This window comes from Leiobunum rupestre, chromosome 2, assembly GCF_980474605.1.
Source record: "Leiobunum rupestre chromosome 2, qqLeiRupe1.1.hap1, whole genome shotgun sequence".
In the NCBI taxonomy this organism is placed as follows: Eukaryota; Metazoa; Arthropoda; class Arachnida; order Opiliones; family Sclerosomatidae; genus Leiobunum; species Leiobunum rupestre.
In genome coordinates, this window is record NC_143385.1 from 63,539,623 (window position 1) to 63,560,199 (window position 20,577).

The 20,577-nt window shown below is 38.9% G+C and overlaps 1 protein-coding gene across 1 annotated transcript; it reads left to right on the plus strand.

Annotated features, from left to right (window-relative positions):
- Positions 1 to 17,364: 17,364 nt before the first annotated feature.
- On the plus strand, positions 17,365 to 19,790 carry LOC149958708 (uncharacterized). Its single transcript, XM_090165256.1, has 4 exons — positions 17,365 to 17,616; positions 17,932 to 18,329; positions 19,251 to 19,423; positions 19,497 to 19,790. The coding sequence occupies exons 1-4, from the start codon at positions 17,365 to 17,367 to the stop codon at positions 19,640 to 19,642; spliced, it is 969 nt and encodes a 322-aa protein (XP_090021382.1). The 3' UTR covers positions 19,643 to 19,790.
- Positions 19,791 to 20,577: the final 787 nt, after the last annotated feature.

The following is a 20,577-nucleotide window of genomic DNA, read 5'->3' on the forward strand; positions in this document are numbered from 1 at the left end:
AGTATTAGCAGCAAGGTACAATGGTTATATTTTATAATATCCTTAATTTAGCTATTTCGCACAATAAGTTTTCCAATGAAGTGAAAACGATATTGCTAAGTTGTAGAGTAACTAAATATTTAGTACGGGTAAAAGAGGGTAGCTCACCGGCAAAATTCGTCCCAACTTGCAATGTGGCCTAAAAATTCTATTTGCGGGGTTGGCAACACAGTGTTTGGGGAGGGGGCTGTTGCTATCACCGAATTGAGCCGTGTTTGGTGTTGTTCCCGATGGTCAATTTCACCCTGATTCGAATGCGACCAACCACATGCCCGTAAGATGAACCGTTTCCGAGTTATGGCCGAATTTGTACTGAATCACGTGCTTTTTTCTCTAATATGAAAAATAAAATCCCCAAATGTTAAATTTAGCAATCGGGTCAAGCTGGGTATCGTTTCTGTAGTATGTTTTGACGCTGGGTCGAAAGAGACCCACCGCGGATCGCTGGGACTAATAGTGTCGGAGTTATGATCAAAGGTACACTAAATAAAGTGTTTTTTTCGAAACTTCATTAAATATTTTAAAACCAATTAAAATTAAAGTTACCAAAATTAACATAAATATAACTATTTATATTAATTCACTTTTTAGGCTGTCATTGAATTATGGTTAATAAATTTCGATGTAAATTGTGTCTGTCATAAAAAAGTAGAAGTTATAAATTAGTATTAGCAGCAAGGTACAATGGTTATATTTTATAATATCCTTAATTTAGCTATTTTGCATAATAAGTTTTCCAATGAAGTGATACACTAAATATTTTCCAGATATATTTTGATCCACTAAATATTTTCCAGAAATATATTGATAAACTAAATATTTTCCAGAAATATTTTGATACACTAAATATTTTCCAGAAATATTTTGATACACTAAATATTTTCCAGAAATATTTTGATACACTAAAACTTGTTTTCTAGTGGTTCCATGCCTAAATGAACTTTATTTATTTTTTAATGGCTAGATTACCGTGTCGAAGCCAGGGGGGGGGGGGTTTCCGTGTGAAAAACCCCCTCTTTAACTTCACTAAATCTTCAATCCCCTTTTCGTTCCCCTCTGACATTTTAAGTGATTTAAAAAATGGCTTACCTCATATTTAAAGCATAAGTAACAAAATGAGCCAAAACAAAAAATTATAATTCAAATAAACCATTATGGCAGGCTAAAAGCCTAGAGCACTTGGTTTTTTGAAAACGAATACTGAAGGAGTTGCAGCAGGACTCCCGACGAGATCCTAATACCTTTTAGATTGATATCAGTGGATTTTAAATTATTAATATATCAGAATTTTCTAGTGTTTGCATTTAAATTTTTATTAAAATTAAGAATTAATTAAGAAGTTTCAGGGACCACTAACCAAAGGTTTTTAAATAAGTAAAGTGGTCCAGGCAATTAATACAGTGACTTTGGACTACCGGACCACACTTATTTCGAAGCCTGCTTATCACAATGCCAGAGCAGGACATAGGGTCCCATTCGGACATCGAGAGCAAATCCCGGAGAGAACCACGTTTAACATAACCAGAATAAGGAAGCAGCTCGTTGTGGCTCCGAGGTCAGTGACGGAGCAAAGTTTATATTTCAAATTTATTTTTTCATAAACAAGACGTGGTCAAGTAAGAAGATTGGCAAATTATTAATGTTTTGTTTTATAAGAATCGTCATCGTAATTCTGACTATTCAGAAGCAAATTATTTATTAATTTGAAAATCGGTGGATTTTATGGAAAATGAATTGAACAGATTGAACAGAAATAAATGAACTTGTACTTCGGCTGATTGAAACGAGTCACCGTTATTATTAAACACACACGTTACTCTACGAGATGGCGCCACTGAAGCGATCGGCTTTGTCCGCTATGTCACTTTGACGGCAGACGAGGCAATCATCGCGGCCATCTTTCGTATTTATCCCCTTTTGCGACTACTTATCTTATCGCTGTTCCCGGCCTTTTCCGATTCTTCGCCACCTGGCAAACCAACCAAACGCGATTGACTAACACAGAACAAGATGCACGTTCTACCATTCACCACCATTTTACTGTGTATCGCAGTTTGCAGGGCTGATAATACTTGCTATTTCGCTGAAATATCCAGGAATATGATTATTTGCGACGGCGTTTCCGGATTTCAAAACCTGACTGACCAACTGAAGACGAAATTGAATGAAACACCTTCAATAATCGCCATAGTGTTGTCCAATTTGACGGAGATCAAGTGCTTCCCTCCTGGCGACATCCTCGGAGGGGTTCCTGTGAATATCAGTGTGAGTTTACTTTCGAATTCCAACAATACGGTGCACTCTGCTTGTTTAGCGACGTGATGGGCCTGTTGGATAAAAAAATGCTGGGCCCATGAGTATCCACTCACGCTCCCAAACATTTGAGATACCAAATCCGCGGTCCTCTTTGCTCTTAACCAATAGGCAAATCGGTTTCGAGCCGTCTTAGAGCGCTCGAGAGCAATTAACTGTAAAGCACTATTAAAAGTGACCCTTTCAATTTACTCTAGGCCTTATATTAACTTCAGTTATAGAATAAGTAGTAAACACGTTTAAAAATTAACTTGGGGAAAAAATATAAAAAAAAAATGTCGATGGTGGCCAACTTGGACCTCCAACGTTCGATGCTTGGAGTAAAATCAAGTTAATACGAACATTGAAAGTAAATACAGATCAAAATTTCCGATCCCCGATCGCTGCAATAACTGGTGGCTTTACCGGGGAGTCGGGGTCCGGCTCTTGTAACCCATAAGGGCGGTGGCGCACTGGGAGATGTTAGCTCTGATCAAATGGTCCTATCTCCACACACAGAGGAAAAACGCCGTTTTTTTAACAGCAAGGTAGTGGCGTTCGTAGATGCCAGTAAAGTGCTGTTTTTATAACAGTGAATCGACATTGTTAAAATAACAGAGGAAATTACAGTTTATTTTTAAACAACCTCGCTGTTTTTGCAACAGCATTATGGTAGATTTTTAACATCAAATGCAGTAAAATAAACGGTTACATATACTGTTCCAATAGTGTTTGCTGCGGTTTGGTTGACTGTCGATTACTGTTTTTTTTTAAATAACTCGCTGTTGTTACAACAGCTTTTTGGTGCATTTTTAACATCAAATTCAGAATAATAAACGGTTGCATATATTGTTCGAATGGTGTTTGCTACTGTTTGGTTAACAGTCGATTACTGTTTTTTTTTGTAAACACCACGCTGCTTTTGCAACAACATTTTGTTAGATTTTTAACATCAACAACAGTATTATAAACGGTTGCATATATTGCTCCAATGATGTTTGCTGCTGTTTGGTTAACTGTCGATTACAGTTTTTTTTTTAAATTCATCGCTGTTGTTACAACTGCTTTTTGGTACATTTGTAACATCAAATGCCGTATAATAAACGGTTGAATATACTGTTCCTATGGTGTTTGCTGCTGTCTGGTTAACTGCGGTTACTGTTTTGTTTTCTAAATACCTTGCTGTTTTTATAACAGCTTTATGCTGTATTTTAACATCACCTGCAGTTCAATAAACCGTTGCATATACTGTTTCAATGGTGTATACTATTCTAATGATGTTAGCTGGTGTTTAGTTAACTGTCAATTACTGTTTTTTTTAAATACCGATAGCTTCATTATTTACAATGCTCACTTTTTCTTGGAGCTGTTTGCTGTTTTAAGAACAGTAGTTTGTTACTATTGTAACTAATTAGGCAATGTTTATTGCACGTTGTCTGCTGTTTTCAAAACAGTTTATTGCTCAATTAACGATAACTACCGTTCTTAAAACTGTTGAATGCAAATTTGTTACTACTGACCATTACAGTAAGCTGCTTTTAAATAGTTATATTATAAATAAGAAAAAATCTAGCGTTTTTAAAAATAAAAAAATAAAAACAGAACAGTCATTTTGAAATTTTATTAGATTTTCTTACAAAAATTTAGTCATCTTCTAAATTTCTGGAAATTAGAATAAAGTATATTAGTGATTTTATCAGATAATTTTGACATGTTTATGATTAACACACTTTTCATTGGTTGAGTCGTAGTTTCCTATTATTGTTATTAGAGAAAGACCTTTGGGTTTGTTGGAGGTGGCTTTAATTTAATTTATTTATTTGAAATAAAAGAATATGGCTACGAAGCTAGTTATAGCTTGTGTGTAGCCTTACAGGAAACATTCTGTGACCATAGGGTACCAGAAAGATATATACAAAAGGATATTTACATACAAATAGTGAACCCAAAAGTTGTGACACTAAGACGGAGATAACAATGAGCGCGTGACACAGTCAAGGGCACTTGGGGGCAGTGAGTTCTACCTTTCGACAGCACGAAACGCAAGGTACCAACGGCGGACATTTGTCTTGACACGTGGCTTAAAAATCTAATAATAATAATAATAATAATAATAATAATAATTCAATGCTAGACTAGCGCGGTTTTTCCCCGCCTGCACTCGATGTCAACTTCCCGAAAGCTTTATCTCGAAAACGAAACTACAAATAACGCCGTAGGCCTATGACGCACCCTGTAAAATATTTCCAAGGTTTAAAAGATAGCTATCCAACGGCAAAAGTAAAAAAAAATAATTTAAGTTGTCACTGCATCACTGATGTTCCGGGTGGTACATTTGTACTTTTTTAAAACATTTTAGATTTTGAATACGTATTTAGTACATTTTGTAAATTTATGATAGAAAAGCAAAATTTTTGATACGTATTAAGTACATTTTTAGGAAACTTTGGACAGTTTTTTCATTCAAACCACACCAACACTGTAATACTTGGTTATAAAGCACGAACTCGTCGGTCTCTTGAAGCCTAGTCTAAGCTATCTGTTTAATTAGTGCTGATTTTTCTATCATTCCGCGCAGTAAGGTTCGCTGTTAGGTAAATCTGCATCGCTATTTATTCCTATTAACGTTTCGCGCCACCTAGTAGTGATTTTTGGAACCTGTGGAAATCTATAGGGGCAACTAAAAATTTAAATACATAAATATCATGCGGTTATTTAATAAATCTTGTGCTAATATTGAAACATCACGCCAAGATTTAATAAATATCGCGCTGACATTTTAAATGCTAGGTGTTTTTATGAGAAATGTAATTTTTTACTAACCAATAAAGCTCGTGAATTATCTGAAATAGTTTTTAAATCGCGCTCTTTTATTTTATCGTATGTCTATTTTATTGAGGCAACGTTATATTTAGTTTGAAGTAACGTGCTGTTGCTTTGGCTGCAAGGTACTGTTTCGCTTGAAGCTCAATTTGAGGCAAAGTACTGTTTCGCTTGAAGCTCAATTTGAGGCAAAGTACTGTTTCGCTTGAAGCTCAATTTGAGGCAAAGTACTGTTTCGCTTGAAGCTCAATTTGAGGCAAAGTACTGTTTCGCTTGAAGCTCAATTTGAGGCAAAGTACTGTTTCGCTTGAAGCTCAATTTGAGGCAAAGTACTGTTTCGCTTGAGGCTCAATTTGAGGCAAAGTACTGTTTCGTTTGAGGCAACGTACTGTTTCGTTTGAGGCTCAATTTGAGGCAACGTACTGTCAGAGATCCTGGCAGTTATAGAGATGCGAAACTCCGCCGAAAACCTGACAAAAAAATACAAGCATCAGCGCCGCCCTTCGGCCGGAAGGAAGCGCCCGTTTCAAGCCGAGAGACGCAAAAATTGTAAACAACGGTAACAATCCTAGGATCTCTGCGATTACTCCCCACGTACAGGCGTCGCTGCGATCGGCTAAAATTTGAAAAAAACTGGTTTGCTTAGGGTATAGGGAGTTTCGCCTCTCTATATCTGCCAGGATCTCTGGTACTGTTTTGTTTAAGGCAACATACTGTTTCGTTTAAGGCAACGTTTGGTGTATCTTGTAGCAATTTACTGTTCCAAAGGGAGTAGTGTAATGTTTATTTTTATACCATTATATTGTTATTTTCCTAAAAGGTTACTGTTATTATTACAGCAACTATTTTTTCTCTCAAAAAACACTAACACATTGTGAATTTAACTGCAAGTTGCAATAAAGTATCGCAAACCACAAACTATTGTGTTTTGAGAACCCATAACTTTTAAATTAACAATATGAAGAAGTACTTTTGAGTGCTACATACTGTGATTGCATAAAACAGCATAATGTTGTATAAAATACTGTTAATGTTGTATATTTTCCAAAACAGCAGCATGCTTTTATTTAAACCGTAGTATTTACTATTGTTTTGACAGTAAGGGATGAGTGTGCACCTCCGACTTCGGTCAGGTTTGGTCTGGATACTGCATGAGCTTCGGCTCAGGCTAAAGGAGAGCGGCCGTGAAAACTGGCCACCTCGACGGATTGGGTAGCCTGCTGTGGGGCGGCGGGCCTCCATATGCGGGCACGGCGGTCCTGTTTCCCGGCATTTGGGCTGCTGTGTGCTCGCCGTTCCCCTTTAGGAGCTCTTTCCAAAGGGTTTGACTCTTTACCTCCGTAGGTAGGGTGTCGGCTGGAGTTGCTACAGCATCCACTCTTACTCCCACTGCTGTGTGCGAAGTGGGGATTGGTCCACCCATTGCTGCTCTTTCTGCTGGGTTGAGTGGCTGGCGTCAAAGGTGCGACCATCAGTAGTAGGGTACTGCTACCCATGCTGGATTTGTCACCTTTCCGGGCTTGGGGACGCTGGCGTAGGGCAGTATGATGATAGGCCTCCGGTGGTATGGTCTCTGTTACTAGGTACACCGGGCTATAAATTCACTGTCCCTCGCTGCGAGAATCATAGCGTTTTCCGAATAAAATTAAATCACGCGTGTTCTTTTAACAGAGCCTTGTCCTCGACCAATTCGAACTGCCATATTGGAACTGCCCTAACCGCAAAGACCAAATCAGAAGTTCCCTAACGATTGACCATTTAGAATTGGCAAGGATGTGAGGCATGCACAACTGGGATTGGACCGAAGTGGATCGCTATACTGGAGGGTCAGTGAAATATTTGTCAGTGTACAGCAGTAAGTGGGTTCGACTCCCCTCCCAAATCCGACATTTCTACGGACCACACGTAGAAAGGGTGCAAATACAAAGTTTTCATGTCCGCTGGTTGGAGGATTCTTCATTGGAATGTCCATTTTGCTATTATATTAATTTGTTTCTCAACGACATCCGAGATCTAAGGTTAGTAAATACCAAGTATTTTTACACCTAATATCTCTATGACCAATTTTTCGACCAAACCAATTTCATCCAAGGCTTTCGAGTATGCTCTGCAATTTAATTGTTCATTGATAGTTTTCGTCCACCACCTAGCGTTAAAATAAATTCCAAACCGAGAAAATATAGTTTTTGAGCCAAATGCCTGGGGCGATCAAATTTAAACACCCTGTATAAACACAAAATTTAAATAATATCTAAAGAATTCTTTGTTATTGTGTTGCACCATTAGGTCGGAATTGTAGAAATTTAAAAATCATTTAGTAAATTACGACCTTTTTTAGTTCCACATCGAGATATATATATCGAAGTGGGACTATTGCTATGGACGGATTGTCGTTAAGTGTTGTATGTTGTTTGGCGTGGAAAAGCGACGACACGGTAGATGGAGCTGCGAAAAATAATTCATTAACATAACTTATATTAACGCCGGCGCCGGGACTCGAACCCAGATAGCTGCTGGCCGCGTAATGTCCTAAATCCGACGCCTATACCAACCAAGTTACGCCGTACTCGACAACTCTTACGCTTGAACCTTCACCATTGAACAATGGCCCCTGAACCATGTATGGTCAGAAGTAACAAACAAGCGTGGCACTTAATAAGTGTGGCACTTTCTTATCGAAACCGTGTGTGGTCAGAAGTAATAAATAAGTGTGGCACTTTCTTATCGAAACCGTGTATGGTCAGAAGTAATAAATAAGTGTGGCACTTTCTTATCGAAACCGTGTGTGGTCAGAATTAAAAAATAAGTGTGGCACTTACTTATTGAAGCCGTGTATGGTCAGAAGTAATAAATAAGTGTCGCACTTATTTTCGAAGCCGTGTATGGTCAGAAGTAATAAATAAGTGTGGCACTTTCTTATCGAAACCGCGTATGGTCAGAGGTAATAAATATGTGTGGCACTTTCTTATCGAAACCGTGTGTGGTCAGAAGTAATAAATAAGTGTGGCACTTTCTTATCGAAACCGTGTATGGTCAGAAGTAACAAATAAGTGTGGCAATCTTTGACGCACACGGAGTGGCGTTAATTTCCGCCCCCTCCGACCAACCCCCTTAAAGGGAGAGTGACCGAAAAAAACAAATTGGTCTCATTCGATAGAACTCTTTGACGCGCACGCAGTGCCGTAAATTTCCGCGCCCTCCGACCAACCCCCTTAAAGGGAGAGTGACCGAAAAAAAAAACAAGTTGGTTTCATTCGATAGAACTCTTTGACGCGCACGCAGTGCCGTTAATTTCTGCCCCCTCCGACCAACCCCCTTAAAGGGAAAGTGACCGAAAAAAACAAGTTGGTTTCATTCGATAGAACTCTTTGACGCGCACGGAGTGGCGTTAGTTGCCGCCCCTCCGACCAGCCCCCTTAAAGGGAGAGTGACCGAAAAAAACCAGTTGGTTTCATTCGATAGAACTCTTTGACGCGCACGCAGTGCCGTTAATTTCTGCCCCCTCCGACCAACCCCCTTAAAGGGAGAGTGACCGAAAAAAACAAGTTGGTTTCATTCTATAGAACTCTTTGACGCGCACGCAGTGCCGTTAATTTCTGCCCCCTCCGACCAACCCCCTTAAAGGGAGAGTGACCGAAAAAAACAAGTTGGTTTCATTCGATAGAACTCTTTGACGCGCACGCAGTGCCGTTAATTTCTGCCCCCTCCGACCAACCCCCTTAAAGGGAGAGTGACCGAAAAAAACAAGTTGGTTTCATTCGATAGAACTCTTTGACGCGCACGCAGTGCCGTTAATTTCTGCCCCCTCCGACCAACCCCCTTAAAGGGAGAGTGACCGAAAAAAACAAGTTGGTTTCATTCGATAGAACTCTTTGACGCGCACGGAGTGGCGTTAGTTGCCGCCCCTCCGACCAACCCCCTTAAAGGGAGAGTGACCGAAAAAAACCAGTTGGTTTCATTCGATAGAACTCTTTGACGCGCACGCAGTGCCGTTAATTTCTGCCCCCTCCGACCAACCCCCTTAAAGGGAAAGTGACCGAAAAAAACAAGTTGGTTTCATTCGATAGAACTCTTTGACGCGCACGGAGTGGCGTTAGTTGCCGCCCCTCCGACCAACCCCCTTAAAGGGAGAGTGACCGAAAAAAACCAGTTGGTTTCATTCGATAGAACTCTTTGACGCGCACGCAGTGCCGTTAATTTCTGCCCCCTCCGACCAACCCCCTTAAAGGGAGAGTGACCGAAAAAAACAAGTTGGTTTCATTCGATAGAACTCTTTGACGCGCACGCAGTGCCGTTAATTTATGCCCCTCCGACCAACCCCCTTAAAGGGAGAGTGACCGAAAAAAACAAGTTGGTTTCATTCGATAGAACTCTTTGACGCGCACGGAGTGGCGTTAGTTGCCGCCCCTCCGACCAACCCCCTTAAAGGGAGAGTGACCGAAAAAAACCAGTTGGTTTCATTCGATAGAACTCTTTGACGCGCACGCAGTGCCGTTAATTTCCGCCCCCTCCGACCAACCCCCTTAAAGGGAGAGTGACCGAAAAAAACAAGTTGGTTTCATTCGATAGAACTCTTTGACGCGCACGGAGTGGCGTTAGTTGCCGCCCCTCCGACCAACCCCCTTAAAGGGAGAGTGACCGAAAAAAACAAGTTGGTTTCATTCGATAGAACTCTTTGACGCGCACGCAGTGCCGTTAATTTCTGCCCCCTCCGACCAACCCCCTTAAAGGGAAAGTGACCGAAAAAAACAAGTTGGTTTCATTCGATAGAACTCTTTGACGCGCACGGAGTGGCGTTAGTTGCCGCCCCTCCGACCAACCCCCTTAAAGGGAAAGTGACCGAAAAAAACAAGTTGGTTTCATTCGATAGAACTCTTTGACGCGCACGGAGTGGCGTTAGTTGCCGCCCCTCCGACCAACCCCCTTAAAGGGAGAGTGACCGAAAAAAACAAGTTGGTTTCATTCGATAGAACTCTTTGACGCGCACGCAGTGCCGTTAATTTCTGCCCCCTCCGACCAACCCCCTTAAAGGGAGAGTGACCGAAAAAAACAAGTTGGTTTCATTCGATAGAACTCTTTGACGCGCACGCAGTGCCGTTAATTTCTGCCCCCTCCGACCAACCCCCTTAAAGGGAAAGTGACCGAAAAAAACAAGTTGGTTTCATTCGATAGAACTCTTTGACGCGCACGGAGTGGCGTTAGTTGCCGCCCCTCCGACCAACCCCCTTAAAGGGAAAGTGACCGAAAAAAACAAGTTGGTTTCATTCGATAGAACTCTTTGACGCGCACGGAGTGGCGTTAGTTGCCGCCCCTCCGACCAACCCCCTTAAAGGGAGAGTGACCGAAAAAAACAAGTTGGTTTCATTCGATAGAACTCTTTGACGCGCACGCAGTGCCGTTAATTTCTGCCCCCTCCGACCAACCCCCTTAAAGGGAGAGTGACCGAAAAAAACAAGTTGGTTTCATTCGATAGAACTCTTTGACGCGCACGCAGTGCCGTTAATTTCTGCCCCCTCCGACCAACCCCCTTAAAGGGAAAGTGACCGAAAAAAACAAGTTGGTTTCATTCGATAGAACTCTTTGACGCGCACGGAGTGGCGTTAGTTGCCGCCCCTCCGACCAACCCCCTTAAAGGGAAAGTGACCGAAAAAAACAAGTTGGTTTCATTCGATAGAACTCTTTGACGCGCACGGAGTGGCGTTAGTTGCCGCCCCTCCGACCAACCCCCTTAAAGGGAGAGTGACCGAAAAAAACAAGTTGGTTTCATTCGATAGAACTCTTTGACGCGCACGCAGTGCCGTTAATTTCTGCCCCCTCCGACCAACCCCCTTAAAGGGAGAGTGACCGAAAAAAACAAGTTGGTTTCATTCGATAGAACTCTTTGACGCGCACGGAGTGGCGTTAGTTGCCGCCCCTCCGACCAACCCCCTTAAAGGGAGAGTGACCGAAAAAAACCAGTTGGTTTCATTCGATAGAACTCTTTGACGCGCACGCAGTGCCGTTAATTTCCGCCCCCTCCGACCAACCCCCTTAAAGGGAGAGTGACCGAAAAAAACAAGTTGGTTTCATTCGATAGAACTCTTTGACGCGCACGGAGTGGCGTTAGTTGCCGCCCCTCCGACCAACCCCCTTAAAGGGAGAGTGACCGAAAAAAACAAGTTGGTTTCATTCGATAGAACTCTTTGACGCGCACGCAGTGCCGTTAATTTCTGCCCCCTCCGATCAACCCCCTTAAAGGGAAAGTGACCGAAAAAAACAAGTTGGTTTCATTCGATAGAACTCTTTGACGCGCACGGAGTGGCGTTAGTTGCCGCCCCTCCGACCAACCCCCTTAAAGGGAGAGTGACCGAAAAAAACAAGTTGGTTTCATTCGATAGAACTCTTTGACGCGCACGCAGTGCCGTTAATTTCTGCCCCCTCCGACCAACCCCCTTACAGGGAGAGTGACCGAAAAAAACAAGTTGGTTTCATTCGATAGAACTCTTTGACGCGCACGCAGTGCCGTTAATTTCTGCCCCCTCCGACCAACCCCCTTAAAGGGAGAGTGACCGAAAAAAACAAGTTGGTTTCATTCGATAGAACTCTTTGACGCGCACGCAGTGCCGTTAATTTCTGCCCCCTCCGACCAACCCCCTTAAAGGGAGAGTGACCGAAAAAACAAGTTGGTTTCATTCGATAGAACTCTTTGACGCGCACGCAGTGCCGTTAATTTCTGCCCCCTCCGACCAACCCCCTTAAAGGGAGAGTGACCGAAAAAAACAAGTTGGTTTCATTCGATAGAACTCTTTGACGCGCACGCAGTGCCGTTAATTTCTGCCCCCTCCGACCAACCCCCTTAAAGGGAGAGTGACCGAAAAAAACAAGTTGGTTTCATTCGATAGAACTCTTTGACGCGCACGCAGTGCCGTTAATTTCCGCCCCCTCCGACCAACCCCCTTAAAGGGAGAGTGACCGAAAAAAACAAGTTGGTTTCATTCGATAGAACTCTTTGACGCGCACGCAGTGCCGTTAATTTCTGCCCCCTCCGACCAACCCCCTTAAAGGGAGAGTGACCGAAAAAAACAAGTTGGTTTCATTCGATAGAACTCTTTGACGCGCACGGAGTGGCGTTAGTTGCCGCCCCTCCGACCAACCCCCTTAAAGGGAGAGTGACCGGAATAAAAATTGGTCTCATTCGATAGAACAATAAAAGTAAAATATTGGTATCGTCTACGTTCGCGTCTACGTGAAAGAGTGAGACCAAAAAATCCAAAGCAGTCAAACTTAGGGCCTGTTTCAAAAATCTGCTTTGCTAGAATCGCACATGTTAAATTCAATGGACTAGCACTTTGGCTAGGGCTTTGACAACAGGCCCTTAAGCTGCAAAGTACGCGACCCTGGGGACAGAATATCCGTCTTGCCATATTCTTAGTACATAAATACATTCTTGCAATAATATGATTCACGCAGTTGTTAATAATCCATGTTAAATATCTGGTGGCGCCCAAGTTTTAATCCTTCAACTTAGGATGGTATTTGGTATATCTAACGATAGGTAATCACATGGCCTCAACAGCTTTTGTGTTGGTTAGCCCACCCGCGTATCCTGAGGGTTGGCGGTGGCCACTCTTTAACATAGGATGGTAAATTATATATCAAACAATAGGAAATCACATGGGCTCAACAGCTTTTACATTAATTTGCCCACCCCGGTATCCTGATGGTGGGCGGCATCCACTCTTTAACTTAGGGTGGCAATTTATATATCTAACGATAAGAAATCACGTAGCCTCAACAGCTTTTGATATGTTTGCCTACCTGTGTCTACTAAGGGTGTATGGGTTTGCCCACTCGAATACACCTATGTGGAACTAATATTACGGCCTGGGCCGACTTGTTCTTTAGTATTGCCTTTCTGCGGTGTCGCTTAGGTTTTTACTTTGAGAGGATAATCTTAATCTGACAAAACTTTCAAGAAATAGTCGACGCATAATTTACCTTTCTATAAGTTTTACATGTTTACCGATTTATGAGTTCAAATTATCGGACAACCCAAGTTTTCAAACTGTACACTCACATTACAGAACTCATGTTAAAGCTAACAGTTTAGCCAATATCAATATGATTGCTACAACAAAGATAAAAAATTAAGCGTAAAACGTAGTGCACAATGCTTTTAACCTTTTACGTTTCAGTTTGGTTGAAACACATTCGGTAATAGCTTTATTCAAAATTTCGCTGGGTAACAAAGTTTCAGAAATCTTTCGCCATTTTCAAATAAGTCAGTAGAAGCAAGATCGTAATCTGAAACCATGAAATGCTTCAGCAACTTAAAATAGGATTTTTCTTGTACTTCGTAGATAGGGAGTAGTGACGAAATATTAATTAAATAAAAAAGTAGATTTATTAGATTATATTTTTATATATTTGTTTGAAAATCATTTGAAAATTGGGATTTTGATGATTAGAATAATTCCAAACATTTATTTGAAATCGTACGTATTTTCCCAGATGAAATCAAGCGTATGGAAATATAATTTAACACTGCAGGGTCAATTTGAAATATTCTCGCGTAGGAAGCGCGTTTAACTACTAATAGTGGACTTGAAATTGTAGCTTCAGTCTCAGTGTTTTAAACTTAAAATTATGCCTAAAATTTCAAGGGCATTCCCATTAAACTTTAATTTCACTTGCTTGCGAATTTGGCTTGTAATTTTTGTGTTATTTTCCTCGAAGGGATAATAAGATTGAGAGTTTACCGAGCGATCTTTTCGAAAATGTCAAATACTCCGGGACTGGAGTAAAATCTATTCGGGTGGACCTAAGTCTAAATCCGTTGAGAGAACTTCGACAAGAGACATTCAAACCCTTGCTGGACACGTATGATAATATAACAATTGAAATCAACAGTAAGTTATTCGTTTTATCATAAGTTTACAATATACTAATTCCCTATAAGTTAGAATCCGTCATAGTTGTAACGTTAAGAGCGATTTATCCCTTAAAAAATTAGAACCGGTATACGTGACTCCTTGCGGCGACTTAGGCCCTAACTTTTTAGCATCTTCAACTTTTGTCGGTAGCCTTTGGTTTTGTAGGGTAACCAAATCATTGTTTTGGGGGAAATTTAACAAGTAAGATGTTAACATTTTAGAGGAATATTTAATTCATTTCAATATGAGCATTGAACAGGTATTGTCGTAAAATATTCGTAGTTTAAAAATTATCTCTTCACGGCAACTCGCGTTAGGCTTAACGAGCTTCGATTCCGTCGTCGAAACGAAACCGGATTTCTCAAGCAAGTTCATATTTTGATTTTTGCCATCAGATGGCGACTTCGACGTCTTGGGAGAAATCGCTGTTAACGCGCAGCCTAACTTATAGAGAGCTGGTATATTATAAACTTATGGTTTTGTTACACGTTTCAACCGTCAGATCCAAAGGGCTAAATTTGAAATGCCATTCATTCCTAGATCCGAAGGAAACTTTCAACTGCAACTGCGACCTGCAGTGGCTGCAGAATCCGAAATTCAACATTGAAGGCTTCGGTTGCAACGTTGGAGATGACCAGATGCCATTAGCCGAGATATTAAACAATTGTTACGAAGGAAACATGATATTTCGGAACTACCTAAATAGATTTCCTTTAATCCAAAACCCATCCTGCCCTATCGAGGTGAAGGTCACATTGTGAGATGTAATCTTTACGTATTTGTAAACCTCCCTGAAACAAAATTAACTTGAATACGAATAATAAGATCGTCAATAAACGAGTTTCATTGTCATGAGCAGTTTGTAACGTTTATTAACATTACAAACTATACTATTTACGAATGGCCCCTTTTCAGGCTTTCATTATATTCGCCACACGAAATACGGCTCTGGTCTCATTTCCTATTGCACCACATGAACTGACGCCAATATCCGGAGAGGGCTTTCCAAACATGGAATGACAAACTCTACCCCGTAGGTCCTAGTTGACCACCAAGATTCCTCTCTCTTTCTGAAGGAAGATACGTTTTTAAGAGGCTCTCGGCTACCAGCCACGAGCAGTGCTTCCACATAATTTTTCCCTTTTCCGGGATTTTTCAACCTTCCAAAATGCTAAAAGGGAATAATGCAATTTAAGAGGGAAAACAGGAAAATGAGGGAAAGTGTTCTTTGCACGGAAAAAAAGGTATTTTTACCTTTTCTGATAACATTGCCTGTTCTAGTCTACTCTAATTGTATATTTAGTACATGGATATTTTATGAGTCATAGATGTAAAAAATATTTTCAAAAAATAAATCCTTATATTTGGAATTGTTTTCAGAATTAAACTGAATATTTATGTAAATTAGTACTTAAAGCTCCAAAATATAGCGAGTGATAAAAATGGTAATTTCCAATCTAAAAATGGGATAAATGGGATTTTCCTAGTGTTGTAAGTCGGAAAAAATAAAAAGAAGTTTTCATTCCATGAATAGTCTAATACGGCTTGCAAATTTAAATAAAGTGGCATTTTCACCTCATCTTAAACCTCTAAACTAGCTTTAAACTTATAAGACACCTTACACCTTAAACATTTCAATAACATCACATTTCAAATTTACTAAGGCTGGGCGAATATCCGAATAATTCGGTCGAATATCGAGACGAATAACCGTCAGTCATAGGTCACCTATGCCGTCATTAAATAGTTCAGTTCTACCATTTAGCTATTTTGAAGCTCGGTTTCCAGAGGTTTTCCCCCATTTTCAACCCCCTTCGTTGCGGACCTCTCCCGATTGTTTTATCTCTATTACCTCCATACTCTTTGGTTTGAAGATGTGGTTTCCAAACCGGAGAACAAAAATCAATGTGCGGTTGAAGAACGGAATTATGAAGAGTTGGAATTAATTAAGGAAAACAAAATTAGAGATTTCGACTGATAATACCAGTGGTGGATCTAATTTTCTTATTGACTTAATGAATATGATTGGAGAACTTTAACACCGGATTAACCATAACTTTCAAATCCCGCTCAGAGATAAAATTTCAATTAAATACATTAATGTTTATTTCTACGTGTATTCTAGTAATTGGGGAAACAAAACCGAAATTAGCACATTTAAATTTTAACGCTAGACTTATATTTCTCTAATGCAATTTCACATTAAGATATTTTAAAACCAATGGAAAGTAAAGTTACAAAAATTAACATAAATATAACTATTTATATTAGTTCACTTTTCAGGCTGTCATTGAATTATGGTTAATAAATTTCAATGTCACTTGCGTCTTTCCGTTCTCATAAAAAGTATAATTTTTAAATTAGATGCAAGGTACAACGGTTATATTTTATAATATCCTTAATTTAGCTATTTCCATATGGTGGATTGCGCTACGCAAAGAGCTCGGGATATAAATTGAGAAGTTAACGCTTTTTACCAACTATAATAAGATAAGTAATACAACACGATAGGTCAGAATCTTTTAAATTATTAAAATTTGAGTTTCTAACTCATTATCGCTTTCCGAAAAAACGAGAAACGGCTATTGCAGCGCCCCACTAAGGATTTCTAAGAACTAAATATGGGAAACCTCATAACCAGCTTCGCGTTTCTGTAACTATAGTTACTTTAGATATTTTACCATTGATATTATTTGCATAGATTACCAACTATTGGCAAATATCAAATATTTAATATTCGAATTTTCGAATATTCGACTATTTTATAAGGAGAAACGAATACTCTGGACCCTTCTAAAGCACTATTCCATTCGAATATATGATTTTGTTATTTGATCAAATTATTTGTGGCCACCAAACATTTTACATACTTTTACTTACATGCTATACCGATACCTTTCTTGGTAACGTTGTTTGACGTAATTCGACGAAATGACGTTTTCCCCAAACGCTGAATGACATCCTGAATTGATGAATTAAAAGAGGTTATCTACTCGAAAAGCTATGAATTATTATCTTAATCAAATACCTCGAATTAAACTAGCTATTTGATCGACATTGCGTCTAACTAAAATCCTGGAGAACAGATGGCCGGCTTAATATAGACCCTCTTCAATTGATTGGTAACAGTCGTTGCATACATGACACGGCAAACTACTAGGAATATGGTGAACTATTTGTTTAAGAAGTATTTCTAATTACTACTTATCTAATCGCGGTGCTCGAGTTTTTCTAATTCTTCGCCAATTTGACATCCAACGAAAGTGAAACAAAAGCGATTGACTTTTCAGAGAACAAAATGCGCGTTAGACAGTTTCTGGTGGTTTTCCTGTTGTCGCTGTGTATTGCAGTTTGCAAGGCAGAAAATAGTTGCAATAATGTCAATCCGAATACAATTACTTGCGACGGCGTTTCGGGTGCTCAAAATCTGGCTGACCAACTGAAGACACAATTGGGCCAAGCATCTTCACTAAAATCATTAGAGGTTCTCAATTTGAAGGAGATAAAGTGTCTTACTTCCGCTGATATCTTCGAAGGGCCTCATATTCAAGTGAGTTTACTCAAGACTCCAAACGGACCTCGGACATTCATTAATCTACGGATCAATCCATAATTTAGCCAAAAACGTTTTTTTGCTAAATGTCCTGGCGTAAGGTAGAAATTTGGAGTAACGTTAAGTGAGCGTACGTTAATTAAAACAATTGCAATAAAGTGAGATAATAAGGTTATTCATGAATAATCAGGTTATTTGACTGTATACAATTGCCTAAAAGTTTAACAGATAAATGAAGAAGGTTTCTGCACTTGTTTCCACGACAATCGATTGAAAACAAGCGTTGTAAAATAGCTTATATTCTATACACAGACTTTAGGCCTCAGCGTCTTCGAGCTGCCATATTGGAACTGCCCTAACCGCCAAGTCCAAAACAAAAGTTCCGTAACGATTGACCGTTTAGAATTGAAGAGGATGCGAGGCTTGCACAACTGGGATTGGACAGAAGTGGAGAAATATACGGGAGGGTCAATTAAATATTTTTCAGTGTTAAACAGTAAGTGGACACGACTCCCCTTTCAGCTCCGACATTTCTACAGACCACAAGTGGAAACGGTGCAAATACAAAGTTCCCATGTTCGCTGGTTGGACGATTCGTCGTTGGAATGCCCATTTTGCCGATCTATTGACTTGTCTTCCAACGACATCCGCCAATTAAGGAAAGAAATCTTCTGGCAGGGTCTCCCACGATTGCAAACATTAGATTTACGGTTAGTGGAAACTAGGTATTTTAAGTTAAGATTTAAAAGTTTCAAAAGGTTGATAGAAAATATGGGTGTATTCCTTGACAAACAATGAGCAAAAGCGCTCTCAAACCATTAGAAGAAAGAATGAAACTCTGTGAATGGCACGGTTTCGCGGCATTTTTCGAAGCAGTTTCGCCGTCGTTAGATTTCTGACCGAATAGTTCTTTTATCACGATAAAACGTAGATATTTATTTACGAATTTGTTTAAAGCAATTTTTTGATTATATTTACTGTTCAACTTGACGAAACAATCCAAACCCGTACATTTTGAAAATATTAAAAACCATTTTGTTTATGAGAATGTTGTAAGATAAATGGAACCAGTTTGTTTCTTTTGTTAAATAGGGATTAATTTCAAATCTGTTCAGAGGACACTTCAGATTTAGACCTTTAATTGTTTTATAAAAAATATTTAACATTGGCGTGTAAGTCAAACTTTGGCCATCGATCTGGATACTTATAGACCCTTAGATTCTGTATTTTATGTATAATTACTATATATTACATATTATATATTATATACTTTATATTATATATTTTATATTATATATTATATATTTTATATTATATTATATATTATATATTTTATATTATATTATATTTTATATATTATTTTGTATTATATATTATATTTTATTATATGATATATTATATTTTATTATATTATATATTATATATTATATTATAATATATATTATATATTATATATTATATTACATCATGGAATATCGTGGCAAGCTTTTGACGATCAAAATTTAAATTTGAAGTCCACGTGCGCCAATAAAGTACTAAAAAGCTCGTGACGCGGAGAGAAATTAATACTTTTAATATTTAATAGTTTTATTTTTATGGACACACCTATCTTGGCTCGATTTTTTTCGAAGGGGGAATAAAATAGAGAGTTTACCGAGCGACCTTTTTGAAAATGTCAAATACTCCGAAATTGGAACTATAAACTTCACGTTGGACCTAAATGCCAATCCGTTGAAAGAACTTCGAGAAGATACGTTCAAACCCTTGCTTGAGACGTACAAAATGATAAAAATCTATTACAACAGTAAGTTCGCTTTAATAAACATTTAAACTATCACAGACAAAAGGGTGAAATTTCCAATTCCATCTGTTCATAGATGTGAAGGAAACGTTTCCCTGTAACTGCGACCTTCGGTGGCTTCAGAATCCGAAATTCAACATTCAAACATTCAAGTGCCATGTGGGAGATAGCAATGTGTTACTGACTGACGAATTACAAAAGTGCCACTCCTCCGATTTGTAAGAATTGGGGAAGTAAGCAACGTATTAACTTAACAGTTTTCACGTAGCTGGTAGAAAAAGTAGCCTTGTAGTGCCTTTTCTGGGGATCTTCCACAACAGACTCTTCTATACATGTAGCTTAACTAAAATGTTATGTATGTTACACAAATTTCAGCAAGTCTTTTTGTAATACAATTATAATGAATATAAATATATTTAATATTTAGCAATATAGAAATTTTAGAAATTAAATTTCTGCAAGAGTCGCTCATTGTAGTTTTTGCAGTTAACTGTATCCATTTTCTTTTTTACGAATTAATTACAATATGCTGTTTAAAGTAACTTATGATTAAGGACTACTAAATACCATCACAGAAAACTCAGTGTTGTTTAACTGAAGTTAACATCACCCCTAAGGTTTGCAGTTTGATAATCTTTGTTAATCCCAGTATTTTTTTTAAATAAATACATAAATATTATTTGAATCGGACAGTTATTAAAATTTTGACTAAAAATGGGTTCTTTGAAACGCTATTCAATATGGTTTCCTAAAAATAATATTTTTTGTAGCAAAATGGGAAACTTCGGGTTCCTGGCTTATTGTGTCTAGGCATTGTTCAATGACCAAGTTCGCTGTTTGCATTTACCAAAATACATATTATTTTAGGTTGGACAAATAATTTAAAGGTTGAAGTAAGTGTGAAATGGTTTATATGAAGTAAGTGTAATTCATGATTCAAAACATGGGCCCACATGAAGAAATGTTGGCCTGTGAACAAGGAATCTATTCGCAGCATTTACATTTGTGATCGAGTGAAGGACATTATTATATTATTTTGTCAACAAGGCGCTGAATGCTATTTGTTTAAAATTTTTAATGACAAATATAATAGATAAATGTTGGAATTCATTCAACCAGTACAATAATAATTTGAAAATTCAAACTGCGTACTTACT